The 23040-nt window shown below is 57.2% G+C and overlaps 2 protein-coding genes across 2 annotated transcripts; both read left to right on the top strand.

The window, feature by feature from the left end:
• The first annotated feature begins 10117 nt into the window (after positions 1-10117).
• LOC112530924 (serine/arginine repetitive matrix protein 1-like) lies at positions 10118-12929 on the top strand. The gene is made up of 5 exons (XM_040654941.1): positions 10118-10278; positions 10479-11021; positions 11527-11651; positions 11775-11883; positions 12080-12929. The coding sequence occupies exons 2-5, from the start codon at positions 10903-10905 to the stop codon at positions 12927-12929; spliced, it is 1203 nt and encodes a 400-aa protein (XP_040510875.1). The 5' UTR covers positions 10118-10278; positions 10479-10902.
• A 5442-nt stretch (positions 12930-18371) lies between these two features.
• On the top strand, positions 18372-21986 carry LOC121108101. The gene is made up of 13 exons (XM_040654940.1): positions 18372-18414; positions 18839-18927; positions 19048-19179; positions 19278-19357; positions 19795-19903; positions 20012-20101; positions 20225-20329; positions 20428-20605; positions 20775-20875; positions 20971-21120; positions 21347-21501; positions 21740-21872; positions 21924-21986. The coding sequence occupies exons 2-13, from the start codon at positions 18868-18870 to the stop codon at positions 21984-21986; spliced, it is 1356 nt and encodes a 451-aa protein (XP_040510874.1). The 5' UTR covers positions 18372-18414; positions 18839-18867.
• Positions 21987-23040: the final 1054 nt, after the last annotated feature.

The raw sequence follows: 23040 nt of genomic DNA, 5'->3' as shown, positions 1-23040 counted from the left end.
AGACCAGGCTGCCCAGAGCCACATGCAGCCTGGCCTTCAATGCCTCCGGGGATGGGGCGTCCACAGCCTCTCTGGGCAAGTTGTTCCGGTGCGTCACCACCTTCTGAGTGAAAAACTTCCTCCTCATGTCTAACCCAAACCTCCCCCGTCTCATTTTAAAACCATTCCCCCTTGTCCTATCGCTATCAACCCATGTCATTCCCCCTCCTGTTTACACCCTCCCTTCCAGCACTGGAAGGCCACCATGAGGTCTCCCTGGAGCCTTCTCTTCTCCAAGCTGAACAAGCCCAGTTCCCCCAGCCTTTCTTCAGAGGAGAAGAAAGCCCTGTGGTCATCTTAGTGGCCCTCCTCTGGACCCGTTCCAAGAGCTCTGCGTCTTTCTTATGCTGGGGGCCCCAGGCCCTTCACAAGCCCTTCATCAGCCTTGTAGCCCTCCTTTGGACCTGCTCCAGTACCTCGGTTTCCCTGCTGTACCGAGGTGCCCAAAACTGAACACAGCACTCGAGGTGAGGCCTCACCAGCACTGAGTACAGGGGCAGGACGTCTTCCCCAGTGCTGCTCACCACACCATTCCTGATCCAAGCCAGGATGCCATGGGCCGCCTTGGCCACCTGGGCACACTGCTGGCTCGTATTCAGCTGACTGTCCAAGTGCACACCAAGGTCACTTTCCATCAGGCAGCTTTCCAGCCACTCCTCCCCAAGCCTGTAGGGTTGCCTGGGCTTCTTGTGACCAAAATGCAGGACCCAACACTTGGCCCTGTTGAAACTCATACAGTTTACCGTGGCCCAGCCAGCCAGCCTTTCCACGTCCCTCTGTAGTGCCTTTCTCCCCTCCGGCTGATCAGCACTCCCTCCCAGCTTGGGAGGGAGCTGTAGGACGCTGATGGGGCTCTCAAGGTAGACGGGGGTTGGGATGGCGCCAAGTTGCATGGTTACAGTGACAGAGTGACAGTGTAATCTTCAGGGACAGGAGGTTGTTCCAGTGGTGGCACCACTGACGGTTGGCCTGGTGTCACCCGGTGGCCCTGGGGGGAGTTGTTTCCCCCGGGTGGGGCTTTACACGGGGGTTTGGCAGGAACCATCCACTTCTGAAGGGAAGCTGGGAAAAAAAATACAATCAAATCAACGTGGCGTTTATTTTAGTAGAAACAGAAGGTTTTGGGGGTGGTCCCGTGGGGACAAAGCAGAGTGAGGACGTGCCACTATGTGGGGTTGTCCTCAAAATTCCCATTTGAGACCTCTGGAGGACTCCAGGAGCTCCTGGGCCCCCCCTGGCTCATCTCCAGACCCTTGCAGAAGACAACAGGACCCTTTGAACCCAGCTGAGGACCCCTTGGATCCTACACGTATCTCTCTCTTCCTGGACACCTGCTCATCCTTGGACAGAGATAAGTTTGGTAGGAGGATGGAGAGGACTATGCTGCATCCCTCCATTGCTGGAGGCCGGCAACAGCCCTGGGGCATAAAAACACAGCCAGAGAGAATAGTACTGGCCCCGGGGCCGGTAGGAAAAGGGTTGGCGGGGCCAAATAATTTATCAGAACGGTATCTCGGAAAAAGCAGATTTTCTTCGCAATTGCAATGGCGGGCCTCCTGCAAGCAGGAGAGCACACAGAAAACAGCCTTACGTCTTTGATGCCCTATTACTCGACGCTTATCTCTTTCTCCCCTGGTTCCTCATTGGCTGAGGACTTCAGGTTCACAGTCTTCCCGGCACTCAACTAACCAGAAAGTGTTGCTAACTAAGCACGTATTGCTAATTAATTAACTTCTCACACTTGGTCACTCAATACTAGATCATTGCTTCTGGACATCTGCTCGTCCTTGCACAGAGATAAGCCTGGAAGGAGGAGAGAGGGGAGTATCTTGATGCCTGCCTGTTGCATCCCAACCTATCCCCAGAGCGAGGCAATCCAACCTTGTGTAGAGGCCATGGCTTCTTTGATGTTTGTTAAGTCTGTTCTCCTTTTACTGCGGGCCTCTTGTCTAAACAGGATAGCCCTACAGCCAGGGGCTGAAACCACAGTCACAGCCAGGCAGTCTGGCATCGGCCCCAAAGCCTAAAGCCACAGCCCGAGAGGCTGGTGCTGGACCCGGGGCCTGAAGCCCCAGCCCAAGAGGCCAGCGCACTCCCTGGCACCTAAAGCCACTGCCAGAGAGGCCAGCACCGGCCCTGGGACCTACAGCCACACACTCAGCCCAAGAGACCGGCACCTGCCCCAGAGCCTGAAGCTCTAATCAGGAAGGTCAGCAGTGGCCTGAGTGAAGGCAGAGACCCTAGGATGGTCCTTGTACAGGAGGGACCCCTGTACCGGTACAGGGGGGGGTCCCCTGCTCAAAAATTAAAGACAGGAGGAACACTTACTTCAGAGGCGGAGTCTGGGGAGTGGTTTACAAGGAATAGGCAGGACCTGGGAGGAGTTTGGTAGAAAGGGGGCAAGGCTTCTGCTTATCAATAGCACACTGCAAAGGAGGAATGAGTTAGCATTACTTGCTTTGTGGAATTATGAGTGTGCATATAGTATGGCTGCTTGAGAGCCACTGGTTGAGCAGCGGGGGCAGTGTGAGCCCCCCGTGCACCGGTCTATACACCTTCAATAAACTACCTTACATTCTGACTCTTCTGAGGCTAGGTGCTCTTCCACAGGTCAGGCCCAAGGGCCTAAAACTGTAGGCACAGCACAAGAGAGGCTGGCACCGTCCCTGGGGCCTAAAGCTGTTGCCGCAGCCAGAGAGACTGGCACTGGTCCCAGGGCCTGAAGCCACAGCCACAGCCCAGGAGGCCAGCCCAGGCCCTGGGGCCAGAAGCCACAGCCCAAGAGGCTGGCACCAGCTTTGGGGCCTGAAGCCACAGTCACAGCCCAGGAGGCCGGCACCAGCCCCTGGGCCCAAAGTCACATCCCGAGAGACCTGCACTGGCCCCGGGGCCTAAAGCCACAGCCACAGCACAAGAGGCCAGCACCAGCTCCGGGCCTAAGTCCACAGCCGGAGAGGCCGGCACTGGCCCAGGGCCTAAAGCCATAGTCCGGGAGGCCAACAGCGGCCCTGGGGCGTAAAGCCACAACCAGAGAGGCATACAGGTGTGCATTCCTATTGGTTTCTACTGATTCCTATGGGACTCCATTGAGCACTACGAGGCCGTGCTGGTCCTTACTGCTTTTTATGGGCCAATAGTGGTTTGCGCTCCTACGGCTTCCGATGGGTGTCTACTGACCACTATGAGTCCATCCTGGTCTTTCCTGGCCCATACTGGTGTGCACGCCTGGATCCTACTAGTTCCTCTGGGACTCCATTGACCACGATGAGGCCATATTGGTCATTACTGGTTTTTATTGGGCTGCACAAGAGTCATCCTCGCTTCCCTTTTATTGAGATTCCATCCCACGTTTCGATGAGGATGGTGAAATGTCATTCCTCTCCTGGAAATCCGCTGCCAGGGCCCCGCCTTCATGTCAGATATTGAAAAGGAAGGAGAGTGCAGACTTCACAGAACGCAACTTGCGCCTCACTGCCCCACGGATGGCCGGGTGCAGAGCTACTGAGGAGATGGAGGAGAGCACTCGCTGACACGAGCCATGGCAGTCAGACACAAGCTGGATCTAGCGTTGGGCAGCTCTTGCAGCCAGCTGATTTCCGGACATTGCGTTTTTCAAGAGACTGCATTGCACGGCAGAAGAAAGCTGGGAAAATGCTTCCTCCACGTGACTTTTCACTTGTTGATACTTTCTGCAGGGTTCTTGTCCCAAAGGAGACAGCGCACACAGGGACGTGATGGGGCCACAGAGGGACGCGATGGGGACGGACTGTCCTTACCACCACGCACAAGTGAGCTTCTTTGGTCCTCTGTCATGAAGTATGGAGGAACGAATTTTGAGTGTTACTTCGGAGCGGGTGCAGTGCTGCAGGGGATGTCAAGTAAGTCACTGTGGAAGCATTAGAGAGGCCAACAGCGGCAGCTGATGACTGGAGTGAGACAGAAGTCTGCGTACAAATGGTGATGCGTAGAACTGAGTGCATTCATTTGAGAGGCAACAAAGATGTGTCTCAACTTTTGACCTGATCGCGTTTTGTATGCTGATCCACCTTTGCTCTGCAGAATGCAGAGCTGTCGGGCAGGCTGGGATTCCTTTGCTGCCATCTGAGCAAGGAATGAGACCGGTAATGCTTTTTGTAAGCGCACTGCAGTTTAAACGTCAGTTTCCAGGCTGCATGTGGTTCCTTTTTGGTCCTTTTCAACCCAGGCCATTCTATGATTCTGTGATTCTATGACGCTGTGATTCCGTTTTGGCTGTACAATGGTGTCTTTGGCTTTTTTGGGGGTGGACATGGGCTAACAGGACAATACTGCTCCTGGCTACTGGTTTCCATTAAATCAGCAAATTGTATTTTTGTCTTAGGGATGGAGCCTGCACGTCCATCGAGTGATGGTGGGCAAGGGGGGGAAATGGAAAGCCTCCGCAGGTGAGAACTTTTTGTGAGCTGTGGTGTGGGTGCCTGGCTGTAAATCGGGATGCATGAAGGCGTGTGTGTGACGGAGGAGAGAGGAAAGGACCCTGCCGATCTGTGCTGACTGCAGAAATGGCACAACACTGTGGTAGCAGAAAGGCAAACTGAAGAAACTGTGCTTGAAGAGGAGAAGTCTATGATTGGCTGTGCACAGATCTTCCTCCAAAGAGATGCTCTTCAAGTATTTTTTTCAGGTCCTTTCTGAGGGAGCTCATCTCCAGGCTGGAGGGCTTCCTAGCCAGCAGGTCCCAGGTCGGGGGGAAGACCTTCCTCTGCCGTGTGCCCCCGCTGTGTCTCCATGTCCCTGGCTGGATGGAAACGCAAGGGCTTGGACAAAGAGAAACAGACAGCAGCGCAGTTGCCTGATAACAAAAGAGTGAGGGGTCAGAGCAGAGACAGCGTGCTGGCTCCAGCAGCACACCCTGGGCCTGCCACATCGCAGAGCTGCAAGCAAAGAGGTAAGAAGGTGCTGTGGTACCTGCCGTGGTGAGGTGCATCCCTTATCAAGGACAGTGAGTTTTCCTTAGGGTTGGCTTTGCTTTTTCCTTCTGTGTAGAGGGGAAAAGAGTTGACGGCTACAATGTCAAAAGGCAGTGAGATGCCAGAAGACGTAACCCTGTCTCTTCCCATTAACTCCATGATGGTCTTCTCTGTGTCCCCCTGCTGACAAAATGAATTCATTTGTATTATTGCCTTATAGCAAGAGGACGATGACAAAAAGAGAGGAAAGGGGAATTAATGAAGGCTTCTCTGAGAGCTGCTGCTGCATGGGCAGAGGTGAGTCCTTGGTGAACACAGACACGCACTGTCTTGTTGTCCTCAGTGCCTCTGTCTGTCAGACATGAACGATATTGCAGAATTCCTAGGGAAATGATGTAACAGAAAAACAGCCAGCTGTGTGTTGGAGGAAATCACACTGTCAGTGAGAGCTGCCTAGGGGAGCTTGGATGCCTGCCTGTGACTTGAGAAAGACGTGGTTGGTAACGGCCGGAGGGTTTTGCTGTGTTGAAGAAGCTTGCCATGATGGGAACTGCGACCTTTGAAACCACGTTCCCACAGCAGAGCATGAATCTTATTGTGGGCAGCGTGTTATGGGAAGTGATGTCAGTGACCTCAATGACAGGAAGGTGCTGTTCCGCACAGGGCCATTCTGGAAGTTTGCTGATCAGACTTTCTTAGTGAGATCTCTCTGTTTGTGTCCTATTTCGAAAGGTACCTTGTTTCTTCCCAGTCCTCCAATGAACAGCCTTGTGGAGATGATGCAGAAGCTGTACTCACACACCTGCCTGTGCAATCACACACACATGCAAGCACATCCTTGCACACCTGTGTGCACACACCATCCATATGCACGCAAATGTATGCCAACCCACGCAGCCTTGTGCAAAGGCCTCGATGCACACACCCATTTTCATGCACATACACACATACATGCACACGTGTGCAAACCCACTGCTTTGCACACCCATGTGAACGAAGACACGAGCGTAGCTCCCGTAGCTCCAGCCTTGCAAACTGTCATGTGCATGCACACACTTGTGTAACCCCATCCATTTGCACAGCACTGTGCACACATGTATGCAACCCCATCCTTCTGTTTACCCACGTGCACGGACACTTATGTGCACCATCCAACCCCCTTTGCACACCCATGTGCTCACACAACCTTGCACACCCCGATTTGCTTTCACAGACGTGTGCAACCCTATGCCTTTGAACATGCAAGTGCAAGCATCTTGCAGAAAGCACTCAATTACATGTGCACGTGTGCAACGCCACCACTTTGCGCACCCCTGTGCACATGCACACATGTGCAACCCCATCCCCACACTCCCCACATGCCCGTGAAGCCCCGTGGCACCACATCCTTCCGTCCACCCACGTGCACATACACCCATGTGCACCATCCTCCCCCCTTTGCACACGTTCTTCCCCACTCTCACCCAGCTGCACACGGGTGTGCTTCCCCAGCCCCCAGTTTCCCCACCCCCGTCTCTCGCAGCCCCACCCCCACCTTTCTCTTCGCACACGCATGTGCAGCCCTCCACCCCACTCCCCCCCTCGCCGTGCAAACACACCATCCTCTCCTGCACGCTTCAGCCACATCACCTTCCTCCTCCACCTCCCCCCAGTTCTCCTTCCTGCCTCCCCTTCCCCTTCCTGTCCCTCCCCAGCCCTCCCTCCTTTTTGCTGCTTTGGCCCCAAAAGCACCCTAACCCACAGTCCTCCGGATTGCAGAAGGCTTTCCATCACTTCCCTTGTGCACAACAACCCAGCACCCCCATTGCAACGCCCCTTCTTGCAGCCCACTTTTGCAGCACCATTTAGCAATCCCTCCTACTACAAGTACAGGCTCTTAGTTAGGATGGGGGGAAGGGGAGCGGTGTGAAGCTGTGTGCGTTCCCTGCTGCGGGGCTGTGCTGGCGGTGCTGGGCTTGGTTTGCTTTTTCTTGGCAGGGTGGGAAGGAGCGCTGGGTTAGAGGAGCATCCTGATGGCATGCGTGGGATCAGCAGCTCTGCCTGAGAAGGCTGCATGGCAAGCTGCAGGAGAGGAAGAGGAGGAGGTCCCAGCGCAGCTTTGCACGGGGCTCCGCAGTACTGGGCAGCTCATTCCTGGCTCAGCAGTGGGACTGAACCAGGAGCAGGGGAGGAGGAAATCTGAGGGTGGGAGGGCGCTACCAAAAACACTTGGTGTTTCTCTGTGCAGTTTTGCCTTCCTGGGCAGAACCCAGAGCTTCCTGGTTTGTTTCTGCTTCTGTAGCCTTTGTACTGCAGTGTGAGCACAAGGTTCTGCTGCCTTATTCTTCTTCTGGAAGAGCCTCTGCAGCCACGGACAGCTGATACAGGCACCTGACACTCCTTTATTTTTATTTTGATTTTTGATTTTTTTAATCAGGACACATTTGACTTTTTAAAATAACTTGGTTGAGGTTAAAGACGTTCAAGTCTTCATAGTAGCACCATTTGTCTTTCGACATCATTTGGTAGATAGCATGGTTTGCTCATCGTAATATAAAGATTTGTTTGGATTTAATCAAGCACAGAATTCAGAGAGAAGTGTGACTGCATCACACTTGTGTGTGCTGCCTGGTGCCTGGGACTGGCTGTCTGATTCAAAGTCCTCCTCCAAGAGGCTCGGCTTCTCCTCAGTGATGCTGACCTGCTCCTCATGGAGGTGCTGCTGTGTGGGCACATGGAAGGCAGGGAGCTGATACGGGAGAACCAGCATGGCTTCACCAAGGGCAAATCCTGCTTGACCAACCTGGTGGCCTTCTGTGATGGTGTCACTGCATCAATGGACAGGGGAGAGCCACTGATGTCATCGATCGGGATTAAAGTAAAGCCTTCGACACGGTCCCCCACAACATCCTTCTCTCCAAATTGGAAAGAGGTGGATTTGATGGGTGGGCTGTTTGATGGATGAAGGACTGGCTGCAGGATGGAGTCCAGAGAGTGGTGGTCAGCGGCTCCATGTCTGGATGGAGATCGGCGTCCCACAGTGTTGGGAGCGATTTGAGGACGACACCAAGCTGTAAGGTGCGGGGACACACCAGAGGGATGGGATGCCACCCAGAGGGAGCTGTGCAGGCTGAGCAGATGGCCCAGGTGAACCTCATGAGGTTCAACAAATCCAAGAGCAAGGTCTTGCGCCTGGGTCGAGGCAACCGCCACTACCAATACGAGCTGGGGGTGAAAGGATTGAGTGCAGCCCTGCAGAAAAAGACCTGGGGATACAAGTGGGTGGGAAAGTGGACATCAGTCAGCACTGTGCCCTCACAGCCTAGAAAGCCAACCGAATCCTGGGCTGCATTCCAAGCAGCATGGCTAGCAGGGCAAGAGAGATGATCCCGCCCCTCTACTCTGCGCTGCTGAGGCCTCACCTGGAGCACTGTGTCCAGATGTGGAGTCCTCAGCACAGGACAGACATGGAGGTGTTGCAGCGCGTCCAGAGGACGACCACAAAAAGGATCCCAGGAACTGAAGAGCTCTCCTGCAAGGACAGGCTGAGAGAGGTGGGGCTGTGCAGCCTGGAGGGGAGGAGGCTGCGAGGTGACCTGAGAGCAGCCTTCAGCGTCCAAAGGGGAGAGACAGGAAAGAATAGCACAGACTCTATAGCAGACTCTGTGGCGATACAACAAGGGGAAATGGCTTCGAGCTCAGGGAGGGCGCGTTTCGTTTGGATGTAAGGAAAAGATCTTCTTTTCCTTAGGGAGGGTGGAGAGGCACTGCAACGTGTTACCTAGTGTTGAGGTGGATGCCCCGTCCCTGGAGACTTTCAAGGTGAGGCTGGACCAGGCCCTGTGCGTTGCAGGGGAGCTGGGCTAGGCGGCCGCGATGGAGTCACCACAGCGACACAGAGGAGCAATGCCGGGTAATGGATGGAGCTTTCTGACAAGGAATCGGCTCGTTCCAGGCAAAGCCGGGCAACTTTCGAAACAACAAATCATAACCGTTACGGGTAGAGGGTACTTTGGAACAGTTGTGATTTCCGCGCCAACTGCCTGAAGATCAATTTAGGCAACGGCTACTAAAGAGAAATGAGGAACGCAATCCTGAGAGGAAAGAAAAGAAGAGAGAGAAAACAGAGAGGTGCCAGCACTCCCACTCGGGGCGGGCAGCAGGCTGCTGTCCTGCGTCATAATGGGCCACGGCCAGCACTGGCCACGCTGTCACCGCGTCGCCACGGCAACGTTTGTGACACGGCCACCCGGGAGGGGTATAAAGGCGGTGCACGGTGGTGGGTCCTGCACCCTGAAGGAGCATCTGGACGAGAGCAGACGCATCTGAAGGGATGAGCTCCGGCATGGCTGGCGCCAACACGGAGCAACCCGCTGGCACAAGGCGGAACAGCACGAGCGAGGCCGGCCCCGCAGCGAGGCGTGCCTCCAGAGCAACAGACACCAACACCGAAGGTACACGGGTCCACAGCCACCACAGGAGCGCTGCTGCAGCCCATCTTGGCGCTGAGCGGGAAAGACCCAGCACGGGGACCAGCTCGGGGCTGTCTCCGTGTGGGGCTGGGGACTGCAACGACACTTTCCGTCTGCCACCTCCCTCCCGGCCCGAGGCAGTAGGAGCGCCGGGAAGCGGCAGATGCAGAGTGTGACCTGCTTTTCCTCTGCCCTCCAGAGCGAGTTGCCGTCTGGGATGCGGTGGCCGCCTACGTACAGGAGCACCTCCTGGTGCAGAAGGTGTGTTGGCTGTCGTCTTCCTCCTCTCCCTGTCCAGCTCAGCCTGCAGTTCCTCTGACTCTTCCCCTCCACACAAAGCAGGAAGCTCAGCCCAGATTGCTCTGCTGTGCATAGCGTGGGCTTCCTGCAAAGGCAGCATCGCTTGTGCTAGGCGGGCTCCGAGCTCAGGGCCGAGCCCAGCCTCGGGAAGCCTCTGGATTCCACCAGGCTGCTTCCGCCCTGACTGCTGTGCTGCATTTGGGAGGGCAAGGGGAGGGAGAGGACTGTGCAGCTCCTTCCCAAAGCCTCTCCCGCTGCCCTGCCCGCTGGTGCCTCTGAGCAGCGGGAGAGGGCTTCTGAGCTCTGTCCCTACGTGGGACCCCCTCCAGCTCTTCCTCCAGCCGGCCCATAACCTTGCAGCCCATGCTTTCTCTTCCACTCGCAGGGGGTCTGGATTCCCACCTTCGGCTCATTCGACACCATCTCTAAAGACATCAGGACTGCGGACGGGACCGTGACTCTGCGGTGGCCCGTGTTTCAGCTGGCCAGGAACCTCAGAGCCATGCACCACCTCGGGTCCGACAAGGACTCCCTGCCAGGTAGGAGCGGGATTGAACCCTTGCAGGCTTCACGGACGGGGCAAAGAAGGCCACCGCCTCCCTTCTCAGAAGGAGACCTCCCTCCCCCTCCGAGGTGGGGGCCGTGCTGGCTGATGGCCGCAAGAAGCACTTGTAGGGAAGCAAGCAAGCGCCTGTGGAAAAGCGACTGCAGGATCAACTCTGTCCCTCGCATTTTTCAGCCCATAGGGAGGTGGAGACCCTGAAATACAGCGAGGTGGCTGCCGCTGCCAATGTGACCTGGCAGAGAGGGAAGACCTGCATCCAAAGCACCGTGTCCCTCCTCTCCAACTGCCTCAAGAATGGGGAGAACGTTGCCTTTGTCCTGAAAGACATAGGAGTGCTCCTCTTTGAAGGCATGAGCTTTGGAATTAAATACTATTATGACTTCCTTGAGAAGCTCTCCGGGAAGGAGAAATTCAGAAAAGTTGTTTTCAAGGTGAGCTGGAGGTTTCTCCATGGCCCGGGCAGTCCCGTGACCCTTGCTCTGACTGCACATGGCCCACCAGGACCTGGCCAGCTGCTTGGGCTGTGCAGGTGCTGCGGTGGTGTCAGCTCTCCCTGCCTTGGGCTCCTCCAGTCCTGAGGGCCTCAGCCATCAGAAGGATGTCCCACAACCTCCCTGTTCCTCCCCTGCAGGCCCCCTGGCTGCTGGACACGCTGGTGTCCCGGGTGGCACCGGTGGCCTCCCTGACGCACTCTGGCCACCTCGTCGTCTTCCCCATGTGAGTATGTTTGTGGCTGCAGCCGCTGCTTGATGCAGCTGCTCAGCTCTCATTCTGTAGTGCTTGTTCCTTGTGTCCATGGCTGTCCTGCCCGTGACGATATGGCACAGAATCACAGAATCATTTGAGCCTGAAGCAACCCTGAAAGGGCACCTAGTCCCACGATCCTGCAAGGAACAGGGACACCTACCGCCAGATGAGGTTGCTCTGAGCCTGGTGCAGCCTGACCTCAAACGACTGTCGGGGCAGCCACCACCTCTCTGGGCAAGACGTTCCGGTGCCTCACCACCCTCCTGCCAAAAACTTCTTCCGTACATCCAATCTCAATCCTCCCTCTTTCCCTTTGAAACTATTTCCCCTTGCCCTACCCCAAGGGACCCTGCTAAGGACTCCAGAAAGTAGTGGCCTTAACGCAGCAGGAAAATGTGCTGTGAGCAGACATCACAGCCAGCAAAAAGGATTGGCGGAGCACTGCGTCACGCCGGTGTCTGCTCTTTCTGCACAGGTTTCAGAAGCAGGTTGCACCCAAACCACCGCCCAGGATATTCCGCAAGGCCTCCGGAGATCTCCATGGTGAGGGGAAGCAAAAGAAAGAAGGGGCTTTGCCACCTCTTGTCCAGGGCAAGAAAGGTAAAGCAGCTGCCAGCTCCTTCCCATGGCACGTGCAACCACCGTGTGACGGGAAATCCCTGAGCGCCCCTTGTCACTGAGCCAAAGGCTTCAGGTGAATGTCTTCTGCCTTCCCGATTGCAGTGAGGTTTGCTGAAGTGCCAACGTACATCAGACGCTTCAGCGTTGCAAGTACTGCTGGACAAAGCTCAAGAAGCAGAAGAAGCTTACAGCAGGAGAGCTTTTCGTCCAGGTGAGGCTGGAGGCTCTGGGCTGGGATCAGCTCACAGGGCTGGCCCCTGTCCGGATCTCAGGAGCGCCACGGGGCAGCCGGTGAGCTGTCTGTGGGGAAGGCCGTGTTGCAGCCAAGGGTCCTGGCTCAGGGTTGCAGGATGCGGCCCCAAAGCCATCACCCACTCAAGCAGACCCCTCTTGCTCTGTCTTTTCAGTCCGCTGCCAGCGATCCTGAGAACGTCTGAAGCCCGCGAGCAGCCGGTGACCTGGCAGCCGCAGGGCCAGGCAGGAAACGAAGGCCAAGAACACCTGGGCCAAACAACAGGAAAAAAACATGTCCGGTTCCGCGGAGATGAACAAGGAGCGGGAGAGGACCGTGAGGCTGGAGCGGCGGCCATGTGGAAAGCAAAGGCCTCGCACCCTCAGGTTGCCGGGAGGCAGGTGGCATCTCGCATCAAAGACAGGAGATGTTCATTAAGAGCTGAGTCCAGCCTGTCCAGGGATACCAAAGGCCATGCATTCCGGCCGCCGTTACTGCATCGTGACTCTGTGAAACTACTCAGGCAGAGGCAGATGGCCAAGAAGGACAGGCCGGCGCAGGCAGAACCTCAGGAGACGGCGGCATCACCGTCTCACCATGAGTGCAGCCTGCCTGAGGAGCCCTCCACCTGCAGATCTGGTTTGCTGCCACCCATACGCAACAGACCAGAGTCTCCCAGGAGTCCGCCTCCAAGGACCACAGCCCCGCGCCGCAGGCCGCCAACACCCTACCCGTTTCTGCCACGTGACTCTGTCAAACTACTCAGGCAGAGGCAGATGGCCACGAAGGACAGGCCGGCACAGGCAGAACCTCAGGAGACGGCGGCATCACCGTCTCACCGTGAGTGCAGCCTGCCTGAGGAGCCCTCCACCAGCCGATCTGGTTTGCTGCCACCCATACGCAACAGACCAGAGTCTCCCAGGAGTCCGCCTCCAAGGACCAAAGCCCGCGCGCCGCAGGCCGCCAACACCCTACCCACGCTGAGCAGGGCATGGGGTGCCCGGGACAGACAGAGCTGCCCCTGAGCCTGCAAAACTCCATCTGCACCATTCCTGGGTGCCAGCTCCCTGTAGAAAAGCAGAGGTAGAGGGACAGTGGGGACTGGGCTGGATTCAAGAAAGAACATTCACGCTAGAAGCTGCGGAACAAGATAGATAAACGGCATGAGAAAGGAATGCTGAGAACAAAGGACGCCTCCAGGAGACAAAAACAAGAGTCATGCGAGAAGCACGATCACCGCATGATAACGACCCCGGGTGGAGGAAGAGCACGTGGCTACGAACAACTCGTGACACCGATGGATAAGCTCCTGCATGCACGCTTAAGGAGTCGACCAGGGGTGACTGTGTCAAATGATTTTTTGACATGGAAAGGGGGGTGGGAAAATGGGAAAGAGAGAACTTGGGGATGTTTGAACCTGCAATAAACAATTTGGATCATTCACACCTGAGTCCGTGCCTTCAGATGCCGAAGGGACTCTTCCAAGACCCCGTGGCCCTGGGCGCATATGATGGCTGTATTTCATGGAATCATCCCAGAACCATGGAATGGCCTGGGTTGAAAAGGACCCCTAAGATCATCTGGTTCCAACCTCCCTGCCGTGGGCAGGGTGGCCAACCACTAGACCAGGCTGCCCAGAGCCACATGCAGCCTGGCCTTCAATGCCTCTGGGGATGGGGCATCCACAGCCTCTCTGGGCAAGTTGTTCCGGTGCGTCACCACCTTCTGAGTGAAAAACTTCCTCCTCATGTCTAACCCAAACCTCCCCCGTCTCATTTTAAAACCATTCCCCCTTGTCCTATCGCTATCAACCCATGTCATTCCCCCTCCTGTTTACACCCTCCCTTCCAGCACTGGAAGGCCACCATGAGGTCTCCCTGGAGCCTTCTCTTCTCCAAGCTGAACAAGCCCAGTTCCCCCAGCCTTTCTTCAGAGGAGAAGAAAGCCCTGTGGTCATCTTAGTGGCCCTCCTCTGGACCCGTTCCAAGAGGCTCTGCGTCTTTCTTATGCTGGGGGCCCCAGGCCCTTCACAAGCCCTTCATCAGCCTTGTAGCCCTCCTTTGGACCTGCTCCAGTACCTCGGTTTCCCTGCTGTACCGAGGTGCCCAAAACTGAACACAGCACTCGAAGGTGAGGCCTCACCAGCACTGAGTACAGGGGCAGGACGTCTTCCCCAGTGCTGCTCACCACACCATTCCTGATCCAAGCCAGGATGCCATGGGCCGCCTTGGCCACCTGGGCACACTGCTGGCTCGTATTCAGCTGACTGTCCAAGTGCACACCAAGGTCACTTTCCATCAGGCAGCTTTCCAGCCACTCCTCCCCAAGCCTGTAGGGTTGCCTGGGCTTCTTGTGACCAAAATGCAGGACCCAACACTTGGCCCTGTTGAAACTCATACAGTTTACCGTGGCCCAGCCAGCCAGCCTTTGCACGTCCCTCTGTAGTGCCTTTCTCCCCTCCGGCTGATCAACACTCCCTCCCAGCTTGGGAGGGAGCTGTAGGACGCTGATGGGGCTCTCAAGGTAGACGGGGGTTGGGATGGCGCCAAGTTGCATGGTTACAGTGACAGAGTGACAGTGTAATCTTCAGGGACAGGAGGTTGTTCCAGTGGTGGCACCGCTGATGGTTGGCCTGGTGTCACCCGGTGGCCCTGGGGGGAGTTGTTTCCCTCAGGGTGGGTCTTTACATGGGGGTTTGGCGGGAACCATCCACTTCTGAAGGGAAGCTGGGAAAAAAAATACAATGAAATCAACGTGGCATTTATTTTAGTAGAAACAGAAGGTTTTGGGGGTGGTCCCGTGGGGACAAAGCAGAGTGAGGACGTGCCACTATGTGGGGTTGTCCTCAAAATTCCCATTTGAGACCTCTGGAGGACTCCAGGAGCTCCTGGGGCCCCCCTGGCTCATCTCCAGACCCTTGCAGAAGACAACAGGACCCTTTGAACCCAGCTGAGGACCCCTTGGATCCTACACGTATCTCTCTCTTCCTGGACACCTGCTCATCCTTGGACAGAGATAAGTTTGGTAGGAGGATGGAGAGGACTATGCTGCATCCCTCCATTGCTGGAGGCCGGCAACAGCCCTGGGGCATAAAAACACAGCCAGAGAGAATAGTACTGGCCCCGGGGCCGGTAGGAAAAGGGTTGGCGGGGCCAAATAATTTATCAGAACGGTATCTCGGAAAAAGCAGATTTTCTTCGCAATTGCAATGGCTGGCCTCCTGCAAGCAGGAGAGCACACAGAAAACAGCCTTACGTCTTTGATGCCCTATTACTCGACGCTTATCTCTTTCTCCCCTGGTTCCTCATTGGCTGAGGACTTCAGGTTCACAGTCTTCCCGGCACTCAACTAACCAGAAAGTGTTGCTAACTAAGCACGTATTGCTAATTAATTAACTTCTCACACTTGGTCACTCAATACTAGATCATTGCTTCTGGACATCTGCTCGTCCTTGCACAGAGATAAGCCTGGAAGGAGGAGAGAGGGGAGTATCTTGATGCCTGCCTGTTGCATCCCAACCTATCCCCAGAGCGAGGCAATCCAACCTTGTGTAGAGGCCATGGCTTCTTTGATGTTTGTTAAGTCTGTTCTCCTTTTACTGCGGGCCTCTTGTCTAAACAGGATAGCCCTACAGCCAGGGGCTGAAACCACAGTCACAGCCAGGCAGTCTGGCATCGGCCCCAAAGCCTAAAGCCACAGCCCGAGAGGCTGGTGCTGGACCCGGGGCCTGAAGCCCCAGCCCAAGAGGCCAGCGCACTCCCTGGCGCCTAAAGCCACTGCCAGATGAGGCCAGCACCGGCCCTGGGACCTACAGCCACACACTCAGCCCAAGAGACCGGCACCTGCCCCAGAGCCTGAAGCTCTAATCAGGAAGGTCAGCAGTGGCCTGAGTGAAGGCAGAGACCCTAGGATGGTCCTTGTACAGGAGGGACCCCTGTACCGGTACAGGGGGGGGTCCCCTGCTCAAAAATTAAAGACAGGAGGAACACTTACTTCAGAGGCGGAGTCTGGGGAGTGGTTTACAAGGAATAGGCAGGACCTGGGAGGAGTTTGGTAGAAAGGGGGCAAGGCTTCTGCTTATCAATAGCACACTGCAAAGGAGGAAGCTCCTGGAATTGCAGGTCTGAAGCCTTCAGATGAGAAACCAGACCAATCACCACAAAGGAAATGATATTCAAAACGACTTGACTGTACTCTGCACATGTCCAAGAAGGAGTGAAAAACAAGAAGACATTCACAGAATTAGTTAGCAAGGGCCCAAGGGCCTGAAACTGTAGGCACAGCACAAGAGAGGCTGGCACCGTCCCTGGGGCCTAAAGCTGTCACCGCAGCCAGAGAGACCGGCACTGGTCCCAGGGCCTGAAGCCACAGCCACAGCCCAGAAGGGCAGCCCCGGCCCTGGGGCCTGAAGCCACAGCCCAAAAGGGCAGAACCAGTCCTGGGACGTGAAGCCACAGCCCAAGAGGCTGGCACCAGCTTTGGGGCCTGAAGCCACAGCCCAAGAGGCTGGCACCAGCTTTGGGGCCTAAAGCCACAGCCACAGCACAAGAGGCCAGCACCAGCTCCGGGCCTAAGTCCACAGCCGGAGAGGCCGGCACTGGCCCAGGGCCTAAAGCCATAGTCCGGGAAGCCAACATCGGCCCTGGGGCGTAAAGCCTCAACCAGAGAGGCATACAGGTGTGCATTCCTATTGGTTTCTACTGATTCCTATGGGACTCCATTGAGCACTACGAGGCCGTGCTGGTCCTTACTGCTTTTTATGGGTCAATAGTGGTTTGCGCTCCTACGGCTTCCGATGGGTGTCTACTGACCACTATGAGTCCATCCTGGTCTTTCCTGGCCCATACTGGTGTGCACGCCTGGATCCTACTAGTTCCTCTGGGACTCCATTGACCACGATGAGGCCGTATTGGTCATTACTGGTTTTTATTGGGCTGCACAAGAGTCATCCTCGCTTCCCTGTTATTTTACTTTGGTTAACCCCATTGGGTGAGCCTGGTGTTGGTTTCCTAAAGTTTGGATCTGGGAGGCGTCCATTTCCTTTGCTTATGATGAAGGCACGGAAGCGATGCGGGCGCACACTAAGGTCACAAGTGTTGCAGGGGTGGGAGCGTTTGTGCCACAGCTGGTGAGCAGAGCTGGTGCTCTGGTGGGCGTGCTGCACGCGGGGACTGAGCTCTGGGCCCTCCTTGGAACAGATCACCCTGTGAGAGCCTGTTGGAAGCACCACTGCGGCGTGTGCGTGAGCTGGGCACAGCTTGGGCTGAGCAGGCCGAGCAGGTGAGCTGGGTTTGGTGCTGGGGGGTTGCCAGGAGCTGTCTCACAAGAAAAGCTGGGCTGGGGAGGAGTTCCCAGCTCAAAGGGTGCCCTTCTGACTGGCTGTTTCCAGGGGACGGGGGTTCTTGTTGAGATTCCATCCCACTTTTCGATGAGGATGATGAAATGTCATTCCTCCCCTGGAAATCCGCTGCCGGGCCCCCGCCTTCATGTCAGACATTGAAAAGGAAGGAGAGCGCAGACTTCACAGAGCGCAACTTGCGCCTCACTGCCCCACTGGCACTCCCCAGCTCCCTAACACAATGCTAACCCTACACCCAACCCCAACTCCAACCCTAACTCTAAATCTAAACCAAACCAGAACCCCAACCACAATCACAACACTAAACCCAACCCTAACCCCAACACTAACCCCAACCCACACCCTAACCCTAATCACAACCTGTAAACCCAAGAGTAACCTCAACCCCAGCCCAAACCCTAAGCCTAAACCAAAACCTAATTCCAACACTCACCCCAGTCCTAACATCAAATGTTGAGCCCAACCCTATCCGCAACTTAAGGCTCAACACTAACCCTAACCCTCACCGTAACCCTAACCCTATGCTAGCCCTAACCCTAAACCTAACCCTAACCCCAACCCCATCCACAACCCAAGCCCTAACCCTAACCCTATCCATAACCCTAACTGCAACCCCAACCCCAGCTTTAGTTGGTGAACTCACCAGGGAAATCCTGAACCCCCCTGCAGAGCAGCTCAGCCTTGATGTGAAGCACGTATTTCCAATTTCTGAGTTTTATGCTTCCGTTGCCCTCTTTTATAGCGATTTAATAAAATAATTGCAATAATATATCCATTCCTCAGCGCAAACTGGGGAACTGAGCAGCCCTGAGCAGAGCTGAGCACTGCCGGGGGCCCCACGCGGGCGGGGCAGCGGGTCACAGCGGGGCCCATTGTGACGCGTCCCCGTGCCCCCCAGCTCCAGCAGCGCCAGCGCTGTGCCCCTCACTTTCCGTCAGGACTGAGATGGGACAGCACGCGAGCAGAGCAGCGGTGCAAGCCGCCCCTCGGGGCAAACCGCAGCACTTCTCTCCGCCCATGGCTGCCCAGGCCACGGCCCATCCCCAACCTCAGCCCTCATCCTCTGCGATGGAGGAGAGAAACCCCTCCTGCCCCTGCTGAGGCCAAGGAGAAGGACAAACTCCCCCAGGAGCCCACTTCTGTGCCGCCCGGTGAGTGAGGGTCCCCACAGGGCTGGGGGTGGGAAGCGCCCTCTGCACAGTATGGGGGCTGCGTGGGGCGGCAGAGGGCAGAGTTCCCTTCTCTCCTCGCTTTGCTCCGGGCTCCTCTACACCAACCCTGACGGCAAACCTTAATCCTAACCCCAACCCAGCCCCAACCCCAACCCTAATCCCAACCTTAATCCTAACCCCAGCCCTAACCCTAACCTGAACCCCAACCCCAACCTTAACTCTACCCTTAGCCCCAACCCCAAACTCAATCCTAACACTAACCACAACCCCAACCTTAACTCTAACCCACCCCCACCCCCAACCTTAACCCTAATCCAACCCCAACCCTAACCTTCAATCGTAACACTAACCACAACTCTAAACCCAGCTCTAATTCCAATCCCCCTCCTACCCCCAATTCCAGCTCCCCCCTTGGATGCCTCTGGGCTGCCCATGTGTGCTGTGGAGCGTTACGCGATGGACAACATTGAGGCCTTTCTCCGGAGCACAGAGGTGACAGCGGCCGCTCCCATCACGGCGGTCCCCCATCCCCCCCCAGGCCCATTGCATCCGCAGGAGGGCTGTGCCCCCTGGCCCCACCCCCCCGCTCACGCTCCCCACGCTCGCTGGCAGCCTCAGAATGAGGAGAAGAAGATGAAGTTCCTGTGCAGCATCCGCACCATCTGTGGCTCCGCAGCAGAGAGGAACACGGTGCAGGAACTGCGCATCTTCTGCCGCCGGAACGAACTTGTGGAGAACATCATGGTGAGGGGCGGTGGGTGCTGGAGGGAGGGCAGTGGGCGGCTCCTCTCCTCCCAGTGCTGGGAGCACTGCATGCCTGATGCCATCCCGCTGTGCTGCAGGTGCTGCTGGCAGAGGAGCCGCGGAGAGAGCTGAGCTCCGAACTGCGGCTGCAAGCGGTAGCCGCCATCACCTCCCTCAGGTACTGCCCCACACCGGGATGGCCCCACAGCATTCATATGGCCCCAGACTGCCTGTATGGCCCCACAGTGTCTGAATGGCCCCACACTGCCTGTATGGCCCCACAGCCCCCGGGGACGATCCTGGCAGTACTGGGCTGCTGCTCTCCCCCTTTGGGGCGGGGCAAAGGGCTGAGGGGGTCCTGCAGCACTGCTGGGCCTCAGCTCTAACATTGACCATAACCTAACCCTAACCCGAACAACAACCTAACCCCAACCCGAACCCCAACCCCAATCTGACCACAGCAGCTCTCAGGACTCCCTCTGCCCCACACATCCCGATGGAGGAGGGGTTCCTCCCAGCAATGCCCCCCCTGCTCTGCAGAGTGCTGCCCATGGGGGGATCCACTCCCCATCCTGCAGCACAGCACTCCCAGCGCCGCTGTCCCTGTTCTTGCAGCAAGGTGGAGGGGGCTCTGGAGGAGAAGATCCCTCTCTTTGTTGTGTGCTTCCGGAGCATCTTCCTGCTTCCCTCAGAGCAGGACCTGGACACAAACCTTTACTCCAAGGTGGGTGCCAGGGAGCTACAGGACCCCCCTGCCTTGCAGAACAGGGTCTTGCCATGCATCCCCCATCCCCCTCCCCTCTAATCTCCCTCCACCCTGTCTGTTCTGCAGACCCTGAGGGCTCTGGATGAGATGCTGCACTCATTGGTGTTCATTCACCCCAGCACCAGCATCGGAGAGGAGCTGAAAGACGTCTTCCAGGTGAGCCTTGCCCATGGGGACCACACAGAGGAAGAGTGTTCCCCCCCCATCCCCACCACCCCAAAAACCTTCTGGGGTGATCCAGGGGGCCACAGGGCAGAGCAGCACCTCCTCTTCCCACAGGTGCTGCTGCCCTTCACCTCCTTGCAGAGCTCGACCGTGCGCCAGAGGGCAGTGGGGCGCATCTGGAAGCTGACTCATTCGCTGGCACATTACTGCCAGGAGAAGGTAAGGGCCCGACCCCCATAATGTGGAGTCTTTGTCTCTCCTTTTCCACGCTCTGCCCACTCCGGGGGTGCGCTCAACTTTCTGCTCTCCACGGACAGCCCCGTCACTCCTCGGAACAATCCCCATCTGCCAGCTATGACAAGCTCCGCCTGCCCGTGCTGGGGCAGCTGGTGGGATGCCTCATCCTGTGCTGCGCTTTTGTCCAGGAGGACAAAACATGCCGCTGTGCTTTGAGCGCTCTCCGTCACCTCTACAGATTTGTCCTGTGGAGAAGCCGTAAGGCAACGGCTGCTGACCTCTGCATCAGCTGCCGCTCAGAGCAGTGAAGAACCCCATGGTGTTGGGGAGCTTTGCCGCACGGCCCCGTGCTTGGGGCCGGGGCAGCTGTCCAGCTCCCTGCAGGGCAGCCACTGCTCACGCACCTGCGCCTTGCTCTCCTTTCCAGGCTGGGAAGGGCAGCTGGACGAGCAGGGGAAACTGGAGCAGTGGGAAGCTGACCACGAGTTCTCCCTCACCTGGACCACCAACACCACGGTCATTTTGCTGGTGAGGAGGGATTGTCGCGCCAGGACTCATGGGCGCAGGGGGTGGGGGGAGCATGGCTGACATCCTTCCCCCCCTCTGCGTTCATTCCTCCCCAGCGCTTTGAGAAGTACTTCCACTCTTCAGAGAAGACCGATCTCATCCTCCTGGCGCTGCAGGGCATGAGGGACTGCAGCAACTACAACACCCAGGTGGCTTCCACCTTGATGGCCGTCCTGACGGTTGACTTCAACCCTATGCCCAATGATGTGAGCAACCGGGAGCTGCTTGCCAGGGGGCTCAGCCCATGGGAGGAGGGGGTGGGGTTGGGGTGGGTTGGGTCCTGATGGTTAGAATTGGGTTGGGTTGGGTGCAGGAAGGCTGTGTTGGGTTGGGTTGTCCTGCACGGCATCGATCTGATTTGAGACTTCAGGGTGCTTGGCCCCTCCTGGGGACGCCTGGAGTGAAGTTCTGCTGTCCCTGTGACCCTTCCAGGTGCAGCGCATCGTGACGGCCATCCACAGGAGCAGGAAGCTGATCACAGAGGAGCAGGCACTGAGGACCATCCACGGCACCTTCCCCTCACTGGCTGCCGCCAACCCTCGCGCGATGACACTCAGCCTGCTGCGCTGCTCCCCCACCTGTGACAAGTGCGCTGCCCCCACCCCCCGCAGAGAGGGACCCCCACCCCACAAGGACAGGGACCTCCACCCCACATGGATAGGGACCCCCACTCCTCACGGAGAGGGAGACCACCCCCCATGGGACCTTCACCCGTGGTGCAGAGGGACCCTCACCCCACACATAGAACAACACCCACCCCACATATAGAAGGACTCCCACCCCACTCAGAGAGGGGCTCCCGCTGAGGACAGCTCTGTGCCGCAGGGACATATGGGAGCTGTGGGAGTTGGCGCTGTCCTCGGTGGATGTGGTGCCAAAGATGGTGCAGGCGCTGCTGCGTCAGCTGGAGACCGTGCCGCTGGGCCAGAAGACCGAGGTCGGCGTCCTTCACCTGGCCGTGAGTTTGGGGGTCCTCTGGGAACACTCCCCCCCACCCCCCCAAACCCAGGGGAGCAGCTCACTGCTGAGTGCTGTCCGGGTGCTTTCCGCAGGCGGCCACAGCACTGCATAAGCTCCTGCAGTACCTGGACTACGGCCCACAGGTGCGACTGGTTTTCCCAGAGCTCTTTGTGGCGCTCATCATCCAGCTGGTGTCCGCCGGGCCGCTAGCTCCGCTGGAGATCATCGCCATCACGGAGGACCCATTCCGCCCATCTGCGCCCACCTCTGCCATCAGGTAACACCGCAGTGCCCGCTCTGACCCCGCGGCACCACCCACACTGACCCCTGACCCCACGCTGACCTTTGTGCCCCTGCTGACTCCTGACCCCACACTGACTCCTGACTGCATGATGATCTCTGATTGAACCCTGACTCTGCACTGTGCCCTGGCCCCTCACTGACCTCTGGCCCCTGACCCTGTGCTGACCCAATGCTGCCCCGTTTCCATGCAGGATGGTGGTGGAGACGGCCCGCAGTTTGCTGCTCTGCGCTGATATGGACAACCTGGCATTCTCCATGGAGACCCACGACCTGTGGGCGCGGCTGCTGGGCGCTTCCACGTGGCAAAACGGCCTGCACTCCCTTGCCAAGTACGGCCCCAACCCCTTCCATGCTCTGCCCCATGCTGCCCCACACACTGCCCTACACGGTGCCCCAAGTGCAGCGCTCCTGAAATAAGTAGGGAACAAGATGGGGAGTGCTCAGGAGGTGCTGAGGCACGGTGGGCAGATGGAAGAGCACACTGTGGGGCAGCATGGGCTGTTCCGGTCCCTCTACTCCAGCCCAGACCCAGTGGGGTCAGCCCCTGAGCCCGGCTTCAGCCCTCCCCCTGCCCCACAGGGTGATGCTGAAGAACTGCCGGGATCAGTGCAGACCCATCTTCAGACACCTGCAGAATCTGCTGCAGTACCACCAGCTGCAGTGGAGGGAGGTCCCCGCCATGGCGTTCTACCTCGAGGTGGGTGTGGAGACGGTGCGGGGGAGGGTCTCCTTGGGAGGATGGGGGGCTGAGCCCGCTCCCGCCTGCTGACCACCGCTCATCACAGCTGTGGAGCTGCCAGGGGCACCACAAGGATGACACCGGCACCCAAAAGATCTTCAGGAAATACATCCGCAGCAAACAG

This window comes from Gallus gallus, chromosome 34 (genome assembly GCF_016699485.2).
Source record: "Gallus gallus isolate bGalGal1 chromosome 34, bGalGal1.mat.broiler.GRCg7b, whole genome shotgun sequence".
In the NCBI taxonomy this organism is placed as follows: Eukaryota; Metazoa; Chordata; class Aves; order Galliformes; family Phasianidae; genus Gallus; species Gallus gallus.
The sequence above is the reverse complement of the archived record's forward strand: the minus strand, read 5'-3'. Positions and strand labels throughout refer to the sequence as shown.

What these genes read in the sequence shown, in the direction of transcription:
- LOC112530924 (XM_040654941.1), top strand. Translation starts at nt 10,903, where the DNA reads ATGTCCCACAACCTCCCTGTTCCTCCCCTGCAGGCCCCCTGGCTGCTG. An exon ending in CACCTCGTCGTCTTCCCCAT is followed by an intron (nt 11,022 to 11,526) that starts GTGAGTATGTTT and finishes CTTTCTGCACAG; the next exon opens with GTTTCAGAAGCAGGTTGCAC. An exon ending in CAGGAGAGCTTTTCGTCCAG is followed by an intron (nt 11,884 to 12,079) that starts GTGAGGCTGGAG and finishes CTGTCTTTTCAG; the next exon opens with TCCGCTGCCAGCGATCCTGA.
- LOC121108101 (XM_040654940.1), top strand. Translation starts at nt 18,868, where the DNA reads ATGTGTGCTGTGGAGCGTTACGCGATGGACAACATTGAGGCCTTTCTC. An exon ending in ACACCACGGTCATTTTGCTG is followed by an intron (nt 20,876 to 20,970) that starts GTGAGGAGGGAT and finishes ATTCCTCCCCAG; the next exon opens with CGCTTTGAGAAGTACTTCCA. An exon ending in TGCTCCCCCACCTGTGACAA is followed by an intron (nt 21,502 to 21,739) that starts GTGCGCTGCCCC and finishes TCTGTGCCGCAG; the next exon opens with GGACATATGGGAGCTGTGGG.